The sequence below is a fragment of the Podarcis erhardii genome, assembly GCF_964252035.2.
Source record: "Podarcis erhardii genome assembly, chromosome: 7".
Lineage (NCBI taxonomy): Eukaryota > Metazoa > Chordata > Lepidosauria > Squamata > Lacertidae > Podarcis > Podarcis erhardii.
Window position 1 is genome coordinate 59329649 of NC_138511.1, and position 18000 is coordinate 59347648.

The following is an 18000-nucleotide window of genomic DNA, read 5'->3' on the forward strand; positions in this document are numbered from 1 at the left end:
AATCAGTTTACAAATAGGATTCTCAGAATCCCTGAACTTCCCTCCACCCCTCCATGGTTTCCCCAGGTATTCTTTTCAAACTGCATTGTATCATATTCTCCATATTTCTTAAAACTCGCTTTTTATCATAATTCTCGCTTCATTGCAAGTGTTTGTAAAATCCTGCCAAGGTTTTCAATTGTTTACAGTGCTCTTTCAAGTAAGTTAAAAAAAAAATCCCCTTTAGTAAATTTATGGTCCTCTTGATCTCTGATTTTCCCGGTCATTTTTGCCAATTCGCCTGAAGCTTCTAAATAGGCGAGATATAAATATTATTATTATTATTATTATTATTATTATTATTATTATTATTATTATTATTATTATTATTATTATTATTATTATTATTATTATATCTTCCCCACTTTCCTTGTGTGTTTCAGACCTGCGGGGCCAGAACTGGACACTGCATCCTGAGCTGCGCATGCGCCAATAAAAAGCTCATCCTATTAACATCCGACTCCGTCTCGATTATAGGCCCGAAGATGAGAGGGCGGGAAAGAGGATGAGACGGCGGGCCGTAAGCCCATCTAGGGAAGTTGTGGGCGGAGACCTAAGATCCGCCTTTAAAAGGAGACGACACCTGCCAGCAAGCAGCCTTCCGATTGGCGGTGGCGTTGTCCAGGCAACGGGGCCGCTGCTGCCGTCGTAGCAGCCGCCGCCGCCGCCATCAGAGTCGCAGCCACAGCTTGTCTCCTGGACGGAAGCCCGGCCGAGTGCGGGTCCCGCGGCCATGTCGCTGAGGACGCTGCCGTTGCTCGTCCTCAACCTGGGCGGGGAGATGCTCTACATCGTGGACCAGCGGCTGCGCGCGCAAAGCATCCCGGGAGACAAGGCGCGCCAAGGTCTGGGAGGGGCCCCGCCTATACCGCGCTCTCTCTCACACTCACACACACCTTTCCTCTCCGGCTACAACGCGGGGCGAGGGTGTCATTTAACGGGGTGGGGGAGGGGGCTGGTGTGATTGAGTTCCTCATAACGGCTATTCGGGGTGGGAGGGGCGAGTGCCACGACGAGGGTGAAAGACGCCCTGCCCGAAGCTGTGAGGAACATTTTTCGGCAACGCGCATCTGCTGCCTTCCCGAACATGAGTCTCGTCCAGATGTTTTGGACTACGACCGAATGGTGCTGGGCCCAATGAGAGTTGTAGCCCCAAACATCTGGAGGGCACCAAATTAGGGAAGGCTTTGCACACATTAGTGTGATTTGTATCTTGCCCACTTACAACGTGGGTCTTTATTATTATTATTCTTTGAATTTATATACCACCCTATACCCGGAGGTCTCATGGCGGTTCACACAAAAGATCAACACGAAAACCACAATATATGTAATCAAAATAAATAACACCCCCTAAAAAGGGCCACATTTTAAAAAGGCAAAGGATATCAATTAGATCAACCAAAGGCCTGCTTAAAAGGGAACGTTTTTGCCTGGCACCTAAAGGTGTATAATGAAGGTGCCAGGCACACTTCCCTGGGGAGGGCATTCCACAGGCAGGAAGCCACTGCAGAGAAGGCCAGTTCTCGTGTTGCCACCCTCCAGACCTCTTGAGGAGGGGTGTACATTTCCCAATGCCTGTTGAGGTAGGCAAATCCAAGTACACCTGATCAGAGGAATGTACTTCCCCCTGTCACAGATTACAACCTCCTGGGTGACTTACAATATTCTGACCAGGCATCTTTATACAATAATAAAATGATGTTGAATGTTAAACAGCCTTTATAATGTTCTGCCACCATATCTGAATGACAACTTGTGCAGACAGTTTTAAGTTCTATGTCTTAAAGTGATTGGTAACCTTGTTAGGATCAATATTTCTGAAGACATTGCCACATTAGTAGTACTTGGGAACATTGAGAGGGGAGAATATTTCCACATGGTGAGCTGAATGCTGGAAATGTTTAGCATTCTAATGGAATTCTCTAGAAATAAGTCCTTTGCAGGATTCCACAATTTCCTTTGCCATAGTATGCCACTACCCATTAGTGAACATGTCGAGACCCTTCCCTCCCACTTGGAGCTGCAGTCATGCTACACTTTGTAGTCCCTCAGAGCATTTTGGAAGAACAGCATCTTTCATGGACAATTGCCCCACCATTTCAAGGTGAGGGGGGAAGGTTTGTCTGATCTGCTTCCTAGGTACTTGAAGAATAGCTTTGCTTCTTCTTCTTGGGCATGAGCATATAGGGCTAGCATTGAAAGGTGAATGTTGCTTCTGATGTACAAGGTACCCACAACTTACACAAATTTAACTTATTCAACTTTACACACTTGGGGGGATAAAAATAAAGAAGGGGACAGGCATCCAGGAAAAGGGTCTTTGGCAATCCCACCTGCCATTGTACCCAATATATTTTGACTACATGATTTTGACTTTAGGTGTGATCCCTGGAACATAACCCTCATATAAGTTGAGGGCATGCTGTACTAGAAACAGAACATTGAAAGGAAATGTAAAAGAAAAAATAATAATGTAAGTCATGGTTGACATTCAGATGCAGGTGAACAGGACTAGAAAAAGATTTCCGTTCTCTAGGCACCAGCATCAAATCCTATAGTATACTAATTCTACTGCAGAAACGCTTAAAATTCCAAGCTACTGATATGCATGTGTTTAAATCTTGGGCTGGTAAATAGCATGAGTTCAATTCGTCATACAGCTTACTGGACAAGTGGCTGAACTCAAGAGGAAAGGTGGGAAACAAATCTTGTTATGTTCTTGGTGATCCAGCATGCATGTATCATATTTTTTTCTACCCTGCAGACTTAGGTATGAGGCAATGGTTTTGTACAGGTTACATTTGCTCAGAAGTATTGGAGTTGCTCTAGCACAGTAACTCATCTATGTGGATCTGAGGATGCTCGGCAGTCAGCACAGTCATTTTGAGCAGTTAGTGCAATTAATTCTGTTGTATCTCATTTGTTTGAAGTGAATGCTCCACATCAAGGCTGTGCAGCTGTTGCAATACTTTGCCTTTTCACCAAATTTTATGCTGGGAAAATAAGCCTCTTCCCCCCACAATGTGTGGAATGAGATTACAGAAGTGTCATAGGTCCATTTTTATAATGCCTGTATATCACCCCTACCCTCCACACATTGTGGCTTTTATTTTTTTATTTTTTGCCACTTTAAAATATTAGTTGAAAGCTCTCCTCTCCTTTGCTTTGCAGCTCTAATACAGCAGGGTACTAAATACTGTTGGATTCTTTTTTACTTATTTCCCCTCTTTCATCCTGCTTGTCAGTTTATTGTTCTTAGTACTTGACCCGTCATTTTTTCTGTTTTATGCTTCGTGTAGATGAATGGACTGATGTGGACAGGAGACGAGGTACTGTAACATTTTTAGCCCCCTGCACAAAGAGCTTTTTGTGTTTTTTTTCACTGAGATTCCAAACTATGCACACACAGTATCTTCTGGGATACTATTGGAAGATCCCTTCAGACCAGCAGCATTATATTTATGGAGCTCGGGTAACTGACAACATTATGTACCACATTTATAGCAAATCCTGGAAGAAATTCATTGAACCCTCGTTGGTCAATTCTTATGACTTTTTAAGTAACTCATAGTAGTGTTGGCATGCTAGGCAACTGTTAGGAACCTGGGAAGCTGCCTTATACAGAGTCAGACTATGGTTCATCTAGCTCAGTATTGTCCTCACTGACTGGCAGCAGCTCTCCAGAATTTCAGGCAGGAGTCTCTCCCAGCCCTACATGGAGATGGGGGATTGAACCTGGGACCTTCTGCTTGCAAGATAGATTGCCTGTTATTTGACTCTGGTCACATATTATCAAATATTTCAAGAATACCATTGTGAATATGGCAACTTGTCATTTTTTATTTTATTTGATTAGGTTATCATTTGTTAGCAGGGGCAGGCACGAGGGTTGCTTGCTAGTGACAAACTCCACATCAAAACAGGCTACCTTCTTTAACAGGCAGTTGCAAACAGGAGCAGAAGCAGTCATTGATGAGTAAAGTGTCAAACTAGGACTAGGAAGACCCAGATTCAGATCCTCACTCAGCCAAGAAAGTCATTAGGCGATTGTGGTTAAGTCACACACAGGTGTGTTGTGAGAACACACTGAGGGATGGGCAGACTGCCCTCAATTTCTGGAGAAGAAGCCAAAATAAATATGTATTAAAAATAAATCATTCATTCCCCTTTTTAAAGTGAAAGTTATCCAATTTTGTTGTAATTGGTATGAGTTTCAAATCGGTTGATAACTGTCTTGCTTTAATATTAATGCTTTGAAAATACTTGACCATCATTTAACAATATTGGATTAGTCAATTGACCAAGTCTTTTTTTTTTTAACCCATCAACCACCACAACCGTCATCTGCCGTCTGTCTAAATGAATCAGGCAACATACAGAGTTGAAAGATTTTGCTATAGCTGCACAGGAACTAAGAACAAACCATAAATGCAATAGACTGTCATGGTGCACATATGTATTAGGATGTGCTTTTAAAGCCTATGAACTGCCTACAGTCCTTCTGTGTGTTGATTGCAGTGGTTTTATTTTATTACTCTAACAAAATTTATATACCGATTGTAAATGAAACCTCAAAGCGGAACCTCTAATGATGGTGAACTCCTGTAAAAACCTGACTGATTAATGACTAAAATTTTGACTGACAGCATTTTAGTGGCATGTTGTACATACACAGAGCTGCATAGTGTTCCTGGCTGCATCAACACTTCTGTAGCAGGTGTAATTGACGAACAAGTGAATGCTTGACTAGGGCTTTCTGCATTTTAAAAACAGGCAGGAATGATCCTGAAACATAAAAATAATTCACTAGTGCCTTGGAAAAAAAACTTATTGGAAAATTCATCTTAGGTAGTAGCTCAACTGATTGCTGAACATCTCTGTTGGCAAAGGAGCGGCTGTACAAGCATACTATGAGCAGTATGGAGGTAGAGTGTATCCCGTGGTTCTTGCTCTCTTCCTGCTGTACTGCAGAATTAGTCACCGGTTCTCTGCCTTGAACTATGTCTTTTAATCTACAACTTTCCTCATTAAATCCCAAAATTTACTGCTGCTGCTTTAGTATGGCATTATTGCATATCTTTAGATTGCATCGTGCTGTTCTGCATCATGCTTAATACCTGGAGTGGGTTGAGCTGAAGAAACCACCAGGTATGTCCCCCCCCCCCCAAGTAAACTGTGTAACCAAACATAATCCCCAAATGCTACAAGATCTCTGTTTCTATTGCTCAGATGCATAGCAGTCTGTAGGTAAATGAGGGAACGAGGGAGTCGTTTTTTAAAATGCTGTTTAGTGGCTGAATTTTAGCCCACCTGCATTTGCCTATGTGTCACAGGAGGCCAGACCAGTGGATTTGGTATGGAGGAAGTCTTAACCACCTATGGCTAATAGCTACCCTAAATGCTGTGTATAGCGACTGTACTAGGTAGTCTTAATTGGTGGTGGCTTAATAAACCAAACTGTTTAGGAGTGAAAAAGAAAAAAAGCAATTCCACCACAGGATTCTGGTGTGGATCGTAGAGCAATGCAGGATTTCTCCACTTTCATTTACCAACCCAAAGTTTAGTCACTCACCTGGCACCAAACACCCTGTGCCACCCTGAGGGTTGAGAGGAAAACTGGCTGGTAAGCATCCTAATCTTCTACCACCCCTAGTGACTTATATTTTGGGACAGTGACGCAATGTACTATCTCATTCAGTTACACGAATACAGTGCAAAATGTCAGAGGTCACTATTTGGTGTGATCATGTTTCTGTCCAATTCCAAACTACTAGAGAATTTTCCTGGCTGGGGCTGACAGAGAAGCACAGAAGCAGAACTCTGTCAAATCTCTTTAGAAGCATACACTGAAGGAGAATTTACTACAGCTTTGTTAAGGATTGCATTGGAGCGGGTCAAGAGAGAATTGCATCACTAAAAGCTCTGCTTATCCATCCTAGTCTCTCTGTGCTTAGCAACACCTGCTGGATACTAGATTGAACAACTGCTGTTACTTAGCACAATGGAGAATGAAAATGGGAGCTAGAAAAGACTTTGTGACTGGGCATAGAATCTCAGAATCGTAGAGTTGGAAAGGACCCCAAGGGTCATTTAGTCCAGCCCCCTGCAATGCAGGAATCACTTCTAAAAGTCCCTGGCAGATGTGGTGGGGATGTGAGGAAATGAAAAAATTTTGGAACCAGATATATAGTGAGTTAAAAAAATGTCTTAGATACACATTCCCCAAAAAACCAGAAGCCTTTTTATTAGGAATCATCGGAGAGGAAATTAGGAAGGAAGATAAAACTCTATTTCAATACTCAACTGCAGCAGCCAGAATACTAGTCGCTCAAAATTGGAAAAACACAAATATACCCACGGTGAAGGAATGGCAAACAAAATTATATGATTTTATTGAATTGGCAAAAATGACGCAAAGAATTAGAAATCAAAAAAATGCAAAGTTAAAGGACGATTGGAAAATTTTTTTGGTCTATATTGAAGATAAATTAGGAAACTTACCAACTATAGCAGGTCAGTTATAAAACTTCCGGTGCATAAACCATCTACTAATACCAGCTGTTAAAACCAAACCATTAAAAGTAGAAATCCGAAATCAGCAGGGAAGGAAGTCAGATTCTTTTTATGTATTAGTTTTTCTCTTTTTTTCTTTTTTCGTTTGCTTTTTTCTTCTTTGGATGTGGTTTTTTTTCTCTTCACTTTTAAGTGCCTTTTTTCTTTCTGAATTTTTCTGTTAAGATACTTAGTGAGTAGTTGCATTTGTGTTTTTCTTCTCAAATGCATTTGCTTCGCTTTTTCTTGTTTTTTGTGTTTGAATGAGTGTGACAAATGAAACTCAATAAAAAAAATTATAAAAAAAAAAGTCCCTGGCAGATGGCCCATCCAACCTCTGTTTAAAAACTTCCAGTGAAGGCATAGACAATCAGAAGACTTTGCCTTTGTCCACTTCCACCAGGGTGTGTGTGGAAGGGACAGTACTGGGCAACAGATCAGGATCGAAACCTTTTAAACTCAGACTTTATTGGTGTCCACATGAATATGGTTTCTGTAGCAGCTAGGACGCATACAGGAAACTGTATTTAATTTCAGCTTGACTAGGAAGATCCCAGGCACCTAAGATCTGGAGTTGATAAATGGAGAATTTTGACATTTTGGTGAAATATTTTAACCTTTTCTCTGTACACAGGTACACAGTCATTTCTAAGACTGGTTTTTACAGTGATTCTCTCCAATGTTCAAGACTTATCTACATGGCCAAATATCATTTTCTTAGCAGTAGGGATACCTACTATGGTTCATGAGAGATTCTTTGTAGCCAACTCTGCCTGCACAACTACTGGGTATTGAGTGTAAAAGAAATAACATCTAGTGCTTGAATATTACTGGTGTAGTACCTCTGGCAATAGTAACCCTGACCACTACATCTGAATATTGTTTCAATCATTTTATGTACTTCTCAGTATTTGGTTGTGGTTATCAGCCCAACTGCAAATGATTAAACAATGGGGGACAGGGTGTTGTGATTCTCTTCTACCTCAAATTACTTACCATGGATTCGGGAGCCTCTATAAAATGTTTGCAGAAGAAAAAGAATGGATGCAGTTTGCAAATGCAAAAGAAGACGAATTGTTTCAGATTACCATAATCTGCTGTTCTACTGTTGGAATTTATTGAATTTGGAAGCAGTAGTTTCAAGGAGGGCAACCGTGTCTCATTACTAAGAAAAGAAACCGTTTCCAGATCCTGTATCTCTACCAGCACTGGAGAAGTCACTGGTAAGAAAGGCTGGGAATGGCTTCTGTGCAAGTTTCCTTGAACTGAAGGGGATTTGGAGAGGATCACAGCTTCGCACAGAAGACATTTGTGGGGCATGGTGTGTTTCAATTGGAGAGTGGCCTTTGCAAGTCTCTCCTCAGCTATAACTGTCTGTGTCTTCCTGTGAAACAAAAGCAAAGCCGATCCATTTGTGATACATTTGAATCTTTTGTCTTTTCAGTTATGAATGACATCATAGGGGGTATATTCAATAAAAAGTTTATGGACGAGCTATTTAAGCCGCAGGAGCTCTATTCAAGAAAGGCCCTGAGGACAGTTTTTGAGCGTCTGGTTCATGCCTCAATCATGAGACTGAATGCACCCAGTATGGATAAGGTGAGTATGAACCTTTCTGTTTCCCCCAATGTCTTATGGGGAATTCAGGTAACTCTTTGTCAACAAGTGCTGTCATTAAATGGAACTAGGATTCTCACACTTAACATTCAGGAAAAATTGGGGGATAAAGGAAAGTGACAGCTGAATCAGGGGAGAATGGCAGCTTAGGTAGACAAGGGAGCTGAAGGCGATGAAACAGCAGTGACAACTAGAGCAATATCAAGACAGGTCTAACCAAGCACAGGCTCCTATTAGGGTGGCTCACAGAATAAAATCCAGCCAACTGCACAAGAAGACAGCTGATTAATATCTAATAAGGCTCAGCCTGGGCTCTGTGATTTAACTAATTCCAGTTTCCTTACTTTGTAGCTCTACGATCTAATGACCATGGCATTCAAGTACCAAGTTCTACTCTGCCCTCGGCCCAAAGACATTTTACTCATCACTTTCAACCACCTGGATGCTATCAAAGATTTCATTTATGAAGCACCCAAAACTCTGGCCCAGGTTGATGCAACCTTTAGGAAACTCATTGATGTAAGAGCACACCATACCTTTTAGATTCTATTCAAATGTATGTACAATTACAGGGGGAAATGATACGAAGGCAAAACATATTGGAGCATGCCCTCATATTGGTTTTCTACTGTGTAGTGTGCTCTCCCTTCAAGCTGCTGCACTGTAAGTCTGGAGATTTCACCAGTGAAAGCAGAAATAAGACAACTGAGTAAAATACAATGCAAGCATGTCTCGTTACCAGGGTTATATCAGTGTTGCAGTACTGATATTAATAATATTCAAAAAGTAACAAAAGTTTTGAAATGGATTCATGATTTCATAAAAGAAGCATGTTTTACTGGGGGTTAGATTTCTATTTAAGCTTACTTGAATCTGGGAGATCTGGTTTAAAATCCCAGCAGCAACTAAATAACCACTGGGGTGTCCTCAGGGAAAGTTGCTCTTTCTCAGTTGCCTGTCACCAAAATGGAAATAATTTTCTGCCCACAGCTATGAGGAAGCACTTAAACATCCATGTGAATCATACACCTGAATAATGCTAAAGCAGCAGCAAGGATTTATTCTGATTTTCTTCCGCAGACATACGGCTCTCTCTCTGCTGGCGAACTTCAGCTCATCCGGCAGACATTGCTCATCTTCTTCCAGGACATACACATCAGGGTGGGTGGCTTTTTCATTTTTACACATCAGAAGCTTGTGATAGAAGAGCAAGGATCCCTGGGTGAAGTTGCATGATGTGATACAGGAATAAGAAGGTCTTGGGCAGAAATTCTTTCTAAGCAAGACCACTTTACAAAGTTTTGTGCTTCCTCCACAGGTTTCCATCCTCCTCAAAGATAAAGTACAGAACTCAAATGGGCATTTTGTACTGCCAACCTCTGGTCCAGTTCCTTGGGGAACAGAGGTTCCAGGGCTCATCAGGTGAATCTTAGACCTCTCTACCTTGCACCCTGCTTTTTCCATATAGCCACTAGATATATGAGCTGCACCTAGTTAACCATCTATCCCAATCTTAAGGAGAATCCCTAGTGCCAGGCTGTATGGGTTATCTGACTGAGACAAACCTGCTGGGGGTAGAGGAAAGAGTGTATGTGTACTACCTTAGGCCAGCAAATTCCCCTTTATTAACTCTCCCAGCTGTTCTGTGAGACAGAGGGTTATTCTTCCTTGTTCACAAAAGCACTAGAAGTCACCACAGTGCATCAATATTGCATTTTTCAGACTTTTCAACAGTAAAGGGGATGAAATTAAGAGGACTGAGTTCGTCAGTGGTGGAAATTACCAGCTTCCATATCGAGAAGGCTCATTCGACCTCTATGGAGACAGAGTAATCAAATTGGGAACAAACATGTAAGCCATGAAATGCAAAGTCACATTTCAGTTGGGGGCTCTGCAGTTTTCCTTTGTGTCTACTATAAGCCTTTACCAATTGCCTCTAGATACAGCATCAGTCGGCCTGTAGAGACAGACATGTCGGGGGCAGCCAAAAATTTGGCATCTCGTGTAAAGGTCAGTATCTTTAGTCAACCTTCTTAATCAACCTTTCCCAACTTGGTGCCTCCAGATGTTCTTGGATTACAATTCCCAACGCTCCAAACAGCCAGTGATTAGGGGTTGTGAGATTTGTAGTCCAAAATATCTGAAGGACGCCATGTTGGAGAGGGCTGCTCTTAAGTAGTGCTGAGCAGAAAACCACTTTACTACCTAAATGTTTTCTGTTTCAGATTAGGATCCTGTATCCTTTAGTAATATAATCAGTCCTTCTCTCTGGATGCCCTTTTTCTCAGACAGAGCATCCTTTATCATATCTTTTCAACCTGGAGTTTGTTTTTTCTGGTCTTTTCTTTTGATCAGGTTGTGTCTGTTGCTGAATGCAACTTCTATAAGCCAGTGTAGGTGTTTGCTTAAGAGCATTGAGGGCTGAGAGACTATTGTGGGCAGAGAGTACTTTGAGCCAAGGCCACACATAAACATCTCGTCCCAGTGATCTCCAGAGTGAGAGAGAGATATTTAGATGTCCACTTAATTATGAGTTTCACACCAAAATAACCCCCAGTAATTCATATTCTGTAAGTTGCATGTTGCTGCCATCAATTCTGTGGAGATAACCGATAACCTCTGGAGCAATGAGCTGGCTTTATAGATTATTCTAGACGTTATTTTATGATATGTGCATAAGTTGTATCCAATGCTAATCATACTCAAAGAAGGCTCATTGAAATCAACAATCATGCCTATCCCAGGCACATTAATTTCCATGCCAGAACATACTTGGCTACAACCATATACAGTACGCTCTTTTATCTCCCAATTTCAAAAATGTCAGTTGCAAAGCTGCTTTCAACCAATATGCCAGAGCCCCCAGCAGACCGCTTTGTTGCAGCTTTTATAGTGCTAGGAGGCCACAACCCTTGTGAACTGATGAGCTTCCAATACTGCCATTGGTTGCCTCTCTGTGTAACAGACCCACTCTTGTTCCATGTAGGAGAATACTGCTCCAAACCCTCTCGCTAAAGAAGAGCTGAACTTCTTGGCCAGACTCATGGGAAGCCTGGACATCAAGAAGCCCCTTGGCAACGAGGCTGGTTTCCGGCTGAATCTCTTCACCACAGATGAGGAAGAAGAGTATGATCAGTCTCACTTGCTTTATTGGTGGTGTGGGTGAGAGTTGGCCGTTCAGCCATCTAGTTGAATCAATCCGTGGGTGAGAGGCACGTACTGAAGCCCTTGCATGACACCCCCCCTTCCTTTTGGGAACCTTTGCTGCAGAACCTTCTTTAATTAGTACCAGTATTGCAGAAAAGGCTCATCAGATGCAGCAATGGGGAGCAATTGTCAGGGAATTGCTATTCATTAAAAATTCAAACAAGTGAGATATGTGAAAAGCTGCTAGAGGCATTACAGCTTACCAAACAGATTGCATTTGTAGCATTCTATCTGCAAATGAATAGCATTTAATCATGGCTGGTTTAGTTAAGATTCCTTCATCACGGAGGGTTGGACTAGATTACTCTCATCTCACCTTCCAACTCTACAATTCTGTGACAGCTCTTTATTTTTTTCCTCAAGACATGCTGCACTGACCCGCCCAGAGGAATTATTGTATCAAGTTATCAACATACAAGCAGACAAGGTATGCAGTCATTGCCCCCTAGCCTCTCATTTCGAGAGTAAGCTGAATAGTTTTCAAACTAAATGAATGTGCATTTGGTGAAGTGTATTGTATTGATGTTTGTTGCTATGTTACTTCCAGAAAATAAAATAGGTAAGGAACTTGGGATAGGGGGGAGGTAATTTTAGTTGGGCATGCAAGCATTTGAGTTTCGCAGAACTCTTGACTGCATGGCAGAATCTCTCTTCTGCCTGATCAGCCTGCATAAAAGATGAAAAGAAGATAACACATGGGGAGTGTGGGGGAGAGAAACCACCACATTCTGTGAATATAACTGAGAAAAACCTTGCTGAATCTGTACATGAGCCTCTCTATCCTAGCATACTGTTTCGAACAGTGTCTGGTCAGAACCTGGCAAAACAAAAGCACTCTAGTGATCTTTGTTGCCTGCATCTTAGATGGTGTGCTGCCTTTGAAAACACAAGTTCCATAGAACCAGTGAGAACTTGCGCTTTTTGATGAATTTGTCTAGTTTCCTTCTTTTTGCTTTTAATATTTATTATTGATAATCATAAAAACTGTCTAGTCCCCTTGAAGCCAACTTGACCAGTAGCCATTGCCACATCTTGTGGTAGTGAGTTTCATATGAGGTGTGTGTTATGTACCTGGAACTTGGTGTTTGAAAACCAAGAATGCTCTTTGCTTGCCCTCACAGCAGTCAAAGCTCCTTTTGATTTTCAGAGGAACATTTTGATGCTCTTAAAATCAAAACTACACTGTTTTGTTGCTTCTGGCAACTGAGGTTAAATTGATTTTTTAAAGCTGGTTACTGAAAATAAAGTATTGAATTGTCAAATTTATGATTTATGTTCTCCCATAAGTAGAACCAATTGGACTCTTTTAAATAGGACCCTCAACGGAATGAGGAGCTGGCTCGCATCATGGGAGAGTTCGAGGTCGCAGAAGAACCAAAGGAGAGGATCAGCAAGGGTGCTGACTTGTTGGCAATGATGGATGAGCTGGATGCTGAGCATGAATGCAAGTCTCTCCCATCTTGAGGAGGAGAACACCTGGCTGCCAGCCTCCTGTAGAACAGAGCAGTTACCAAGGTCATCCATTTTTGTTGGGTCACTAAGGCTGGATGTTGCTTAGATGTGTTTGACCAATTCTGTCTCTGGCTTTGGTGAAATGGGGTCATGGTCAAATAGCAGCTTCATTCCTGTGCTAATAAGGACCTAGATTGTGCCTCCCAGAGTTACAAGCTGGAGCATCTGGAAAGAAAGTGGGCATTTATGTCCTGTATGCATACACAGATTTCCTCTATAGGCTTCCTAATTAAAGGTCCAAACTGTGTTATATCACTAGTTAAGTTTGTGAGTGTGTTATAACACGAGCAGAAAGACCAGTTCCTTCATTTTGTTTATGGGGACCAAGTTTTTAATGGTGTTGCAACCAAGGTCTTTTTAGTTGCAGCAATAAAGACCAGAAACAAGATGTCCTTTTGCTTTTTTTATCACTTACCTTTTAAGGCTCTCTCCACCCCACCTGCCCTGTGATAACCCACCGCCTCACATGCCAAGTCCAGAAGTTTACTCATAAGCAAATCCCCCTCTGTTCAGTAGGGTTTCCTCCCAGTAAGTGTGTAGAGGATTGCAAGCTCTGAAAATCCCCGTAGACATACATTGACAGAGGAGAGAAACAACACTCTTACTAGAGTTGCCACTGTTTATTTCCCTATATCAGCCTGGTGCCCTCCAGGTGTTGCTGAACTACAACTGGGGCTGGTGGAAGTTGTAGTCCAACAGCATCTGAAGGGCACCAGATTTGTGAAGGCTGCCCTAGATGCCTCTCCCACTGATGAATTTCTGCTGCTTTTGCAGCTGTTAAAGGCACAGCAGCCCTATTGGCAAAAACCTTGACAATTCTGATTGTGGGACAGCATGGTTTAAGTATTGTTGTTGGCATCCATCTGTCTCAGGAGACAGTGAAGGAGTGTGCCTTTGGGGGGTGAAGCTAATCTATTGGATGGTTGCAGCACCTGCCGTGGCTGTTGAGACTAATACAAGAGAGTCATTTTGTTGTAGCTGGGTCAGATGAAGGCATCTGGTGGTGCTGGTGCAGATACACTATGGCGTTTCTTCTCTCTACACTCTTCCCAGTGGTCTTTGCTCCTCTGGTCACTGCTATGGATACACAACCTGACTGTCTATCTCCAGGCACTCCAGTGTTCTGCAAGGTATTCCCACACAGTGGGGTTAATGCTGCCAGCCTTCATGTCACGTTTGCAGACATCTTTCGTAACACAGAGTTGGTTGGCCAACAGGCCTGGTGCCTGTAGCCATTTTCCCATAGAGCACGTCCCTGATGATACCCAAAAGCTTCCTGTCACAGCACACATGTAAGGCATTGAGGAGTCGCTCCTGACAATTCTAAGTTGCCCATGACTCACTTCCATAAGCAGCGTGCTCAACACACAAGTATGGTAGACCTTTATCTTGGTATGGGATGTTAGCATCACATTGTCGTAGCTGTGTTGCCAATATGCTTGTCTAGCTCAGCACTGATGGAGGCTGCTGGTTATGGTGAAATCCAGATAGACAAAACAGTCTACCATCTCAAGCGTGTGATCACCAGTGCTATTGCATGGAGTGCTGGCGATGTCCTGACCCAGGATGTTCGTCATCAGGCTGATGGAACTGCCTGCAGGTTTGGTAAAATGGTTGATGAGTCTCTTAAGTGAGTTTGCATAGGACTCCCAAATAGATTCTAACTAAGGTAAAGGTACCTCTGACTGTTAGGTCCAGTCGCACACAACTCGGGGGTTGCGTGCTCATCTCGCTCTATAGGCTAACGGAGCCGGCGTTTGCCCGCAGACAGCTTCCGGGTCATGTGGCCAGCATGACTAAGCCGCTTCTGATGAACTAGATATAGCCTATTTGCACAGAACAAAAGCTGCTTATTAGAGAAGATAGTTCTACTTTTATTATAAGCTAATTATAAATCCATTACTACCATTAAAGAATAGTGTATAAAAACTGTATGTGTTTATTTAAAACATTTTAAATTTGAAAAATGCAGCTTAACACACAGCTCGTCATGTGTAGTTAACTAAATCTTATCCATGTTTACCGGGCAGGAAGCATTACCCTGCTTAACAAGGGTTGCTCCAAAATAATGAATTGCACCCTGATGTTACTGTGATTCGTAAAATCACACCCGGATACCGGCAATTCTGAGCATGCTTAGTTGAGAGTTAAGGCGGCTTTGAGCTGGAGCAAAGGAGCCCATCGACACCGCCGAAACTACAACCTCTCCAGCTTTTAGGTGGCTTCTTCGCGTCACTTTCAGGGCGGAAAGCGAATCTCCGAGCGCACCAGCTACGGGCGGAAACAACGGAGCAATCACAAGCCAGCTTTCTCCTCCCCCACTTCGAGCCCCGCCTTTTCTTCCATTCTAGCCAATGGGGCTGCTCCACTTTCTTCCGGTTGGGCTTAGAACCGGCGAATGAGGAGCGAAGTCTCTGATTAAGCCCCCTATCGATTGCGCACGCGTGCTTCTGCTTTTGCGCTGGGCGAGGAGGCGGGAGATCCAAGACAGGTAGGCGAGCGGAGCCTCCGCTGCGCGCGCCTCTTCTGAACGGGACCCGATCCGGGTCAGGAGCCGCCACGAGCTGCCCTTTCCCCTTCCCTGGCTTTGGCAGCGGAGCAAAAGGCCGGAGAGCGAGACAGAGCGAGGGTTAGGCAGCCAGGAGCAGGCCTAGGGCGCATGGGCGTAGCCAGGATTTTTGTTGGGGTGGGGGGTCAGGCCATTTGTTAGCTAACAGAGGTTCTGCCCCCCCCCATGTATTTTCCTTTATTTTTATTGAAGGGGGCAGCTGCCCCTACCTGCCCCCCTTGGCTACACCAATGCGGGGCAGCTCATGCTGGGGACCCCTATCATGAGTCCCTGGGTCTGCTTCTCCTGCCTGCCTGCCTGCTTGCTTTCTGCGCCCACAGGATTTCCTGCGGCCCAGCAGGCCCCATGAGTGGATCGGGCCCTCTTCCCCACTAGAAGGCCACCTCCTTGGCGAGAGGGACTCTTTGGGCCACTTGAAAGTTGTTTTACAGAAGAACATCAGAACAGCCTAGCTGCAGCTAGATTGAGACATAGGGGGCCAATCTAGCCCAGTGTCCTCATCTCACAGTAGCCAAACAGATACCCCCAATGGGAAAACCCCAGAGCAGGACCGGAGGGCAATAGCAGCACACACACCCTCCTGTTGTTTCCAGCAGCTGGCGTTAAGAAACACATCTGCCTCAGGCTGAGGAGGCAGAGCCTGGCCTCCATCATGGGTAGGAAGCATCCACTGCCTTCTCCACTGATTTGCCCAATCCTTTTTTTTAAAGGCTTCCAAGTTTGAGGGTTCTTCTCTGTGTATGTATTTGCCCACAGCACTTATGGGTCACAGCTGTGACTGTACTCATTGGCTAAAAACAGAAAAGCAGGAATAGGCTCCTATCACAAAGCAATTGCTTCAAATAGTGATTGCTTCAAATGCCCACACATTTTGCTTCCTCGCTTTCCTTCTACAAGTGTTAAATTCAATTTAAAAAACACAGAGAAAGAAAGAAAGAAAGAAAGAAAGAAAGAAAGAAAGAAAGAAAGAAAGAAAGAAAGCTCGAGTCTGGACCCAGTATAACAGTGTTCCTCTCTCAGTGGCCCTGGCACCAGGTCTGCCATTTATTTATTTTCATTTATGTACGAAACTTACTAGTTGCTTGTCACCAAACAGGTCTTGCAGCAACTTACACTGAAGCACATACGGTATACATAAATACATTATGGGAAAGAGAAGAAATTCAGCTTTCTCGCTATTCTACTGCTGCTCCTTCCAAGTGAGAATGTTTGATTGCTGAGCAGTTAGCCTCTGGGCATGTGCAGATTCTTTGGGACAGATGATAGATCATGGGCTCAGCCCCTTTTGATTCTTACTGCCTGGCTGCTAAGGAGAGGCCAACCAACACACAGAGTTCTGTACTGAAGCTTGCTTAGGTGCCTTTAGAGATCCTGCAGAGCCTCAGTTTGGGTTTTGAGGTTTCACCTGTGTACTCTCCAAGCAAAACAAACAAGAACTGTGATTTTAAAATCATGAGCTGATTTCCATGGTTGGCACAGAGCAAGCACAGACCCGTTCTCTATATAGCACAAGAGAAAGCGATTAATGGGGCTAACTCACTGAACTCTCTTCTTCCTCCTGTTTCTGTTCCAGCCATCAGGTGGTGCCACGCCATGGAGATCAGCCACTCCGTGAAGGAGCGCACTATCTCGGAGAACAGCCTTGTCATCCTGCTGCAGGGCCTCCACGGACACGTCACCACTGTGGAGCTGCGGGACGAGAGCATGGCTGTGGGACGCATCACCAATGTTGACGCCTTCATGAACATCCGCCTGGCCGAGGCGACGTTCACTGACCGGTGTGGCCATTCCACCTGGCTGGATGATCTGTTTGTGACGGGAAGGAACGTCCGCTACGTCCACATCCCTGATGACATGGACATCACGGCCACCATTGAGAAACAGCTGCAGCTCATTCACAGAGTTCGCACTTTTGGTGGCCGAGACAGGGGCAGGAAGGAGTTCCTTAAGCAGAGCTACAAATGAGCAGGCTAGTGCCCTGGATTTGCCATGTGCCCCAACCTCAGCCTGACATTGCTTGTACTCCTGATGAAGAAGCACATTTTTCTGGACTGAGATTAGAAGTGACCTGTAGACAACCCTCCCTGATTTTTCTAGATGCCTTACCTGGCTGCACTTCCTGAGTTCAAGAGTTCACCAAACTTTTCTATAGAAAGGGGAAGTGGTCATTAGGTCTGTTTGTAAGAATAAGTTTGAATACAACTGACCTTAGCAACAAATAGGATTCTTGCTTTCTGTGGACTAATACTCTCTTCACCTTCTTCAGCCTCTTTTTTCCAAATAAACTGTTTACAAAATTTTAAGATCCACTTTCCTTTTACAAACTGTTTCTCACCAGACCAACCAGCAGCGTTTTGTACGTTGAAAATCCTCATATCATCCCTCTTTAACAAGGATTTGCAGGCTGAGAAAAGTAGCAGCTGAGCCACGGTTAAATTCCAAAGGAGAGAGCACTCAGTCCTTGTACAGAGTTTGACTCTTTATTTATTTATTTATTTATT

The 18000-nt window shown here is 43.5% G+C and overlaps 2 protein-coding genes and 1 long non-coding RNA gene across 6 annotated transcripts; 2 read left to right on the forward strand and 1 right to left on the reverse strand.

Moving 5' to 3' along the window:
- Positions 1 to 651: 651 nt before the first annotated feature.
- On the forward strand, positions 652 to 13318 carry OSCP1 (organic solute carrier partner 1). Of its 2 annotated transcripts, XM_081872219.1 has the most exons (11): positions 652 to 884; positions 3342 to 3371; positions 8039 to 8193; positions 8563 to 8730; positions 9292 to 9372; positions 9530 to 9633; positions 9934 to 10062; positions 10152 to 10221; positions 11198 to 11337; positions 11782 to 11845; positions 12733 to 13318. In XM_081872219.1, the coding sequence occupies exons 1-11, from the start codon at positions 773 to 775 to the stop codon at positions 12880 to 12882; spliced, it is 1203 nt and encodes a 400-aa protein (XP_081728345.1). In that variant the 5' UTR covers positions 652 to 772; the 3' UTR covers positions 12883 to 13318. The 2 variants fall into 2 exon arrangements, with proteins under 2 accessions (XP_081728345.1, XP_081728346.1); XM_081872220.1 differs by lacking the exon at positions 3342 to 3371 and having other exon boundaries at positions 655 to 884.
- On the reverse strand, positions 3863 to 15177 carry LOC309347557. Its single transcript, XR_014158975.1, has 3 exons — positions 14954 to 15177; positions 14274 to 14524; positions 3863 to 4157 (listed from the first exon to the last, which is right to left on the reverse strand). It is a non-coding gene; the product is annotated as an uncharacterized lncRNA (long non-coding RNA).
- A 145-nt stretch (positions 15178 to 15322) lies between these two features.
- LSM10 (LSM10, U7 small nuclear RNA associated) lies at positions 15323 to 17802 on the forward strand. Of its 3 annotated transcripts, none has more exons than XM_081872222.1 (2): positions 15323 to 15421; positions 17073 to 17802. In XM_081872222.1, the coding sequence occupies exon 2, from the start codon at positions 17093 to 17095 to the stop codon at positions 17462 to 17464; it is 372 nt and encodes a 123-aa protein (XP_081728348.1). In that variant the 5' UTR covers positions 15323 to 15421; positions 17073 to 17092; the 3' UTR covers positions 17465 to 17802. The 3 variants fall into 3 exon arrangements, with proteins under 3 accessions (XP_081728348.1, XP_081728350.1, XP_081728349.1); XM_081872224.1 differs by having other exon boundaries at positions 15363 to 15421; positions 17080 to 17802; XM_081872223.1 differs by lacking the exon at positions 15323 to 15421 and adding an exon at positions 15750 to 15889.
- The last annotated feature ends 198 nt before the right edge of the window (positions 17803 to 18000 follow it).

Excerpts from the sequence above, each read along its gene's own strand:
- LSM10 (XM_081872222.1), top strand. The coding sequence starts at position 17,093 with ATGGAGATCAGCCACTCCGTGAAGGAGCGCACTATCTCGGAGAACAGC.
- OSCP1 (XM_081872219.1), top strand. The coding sequence starts at position 773 with ATGTCGCTGAGGACGCTGCCGTTGCTCGTCCTCAACCTGGGCGGGGAG. Across the intron at positions 885-3,341 it reads GGGAGACAAGGCGCGCCAAG|ATGAATGGACTGATGTGGAC; the intron begins GTCTGGGAGGGG and ends TGCTTCGTGTAG. Across the intron at positions 9,373-9,529 it reads TCCAGGACATACACATCAGG|GTTTCCATCCTCCTCAAAGA; the intron begins GTGGGTGGCTTT and ends CTTCCTCCACAG.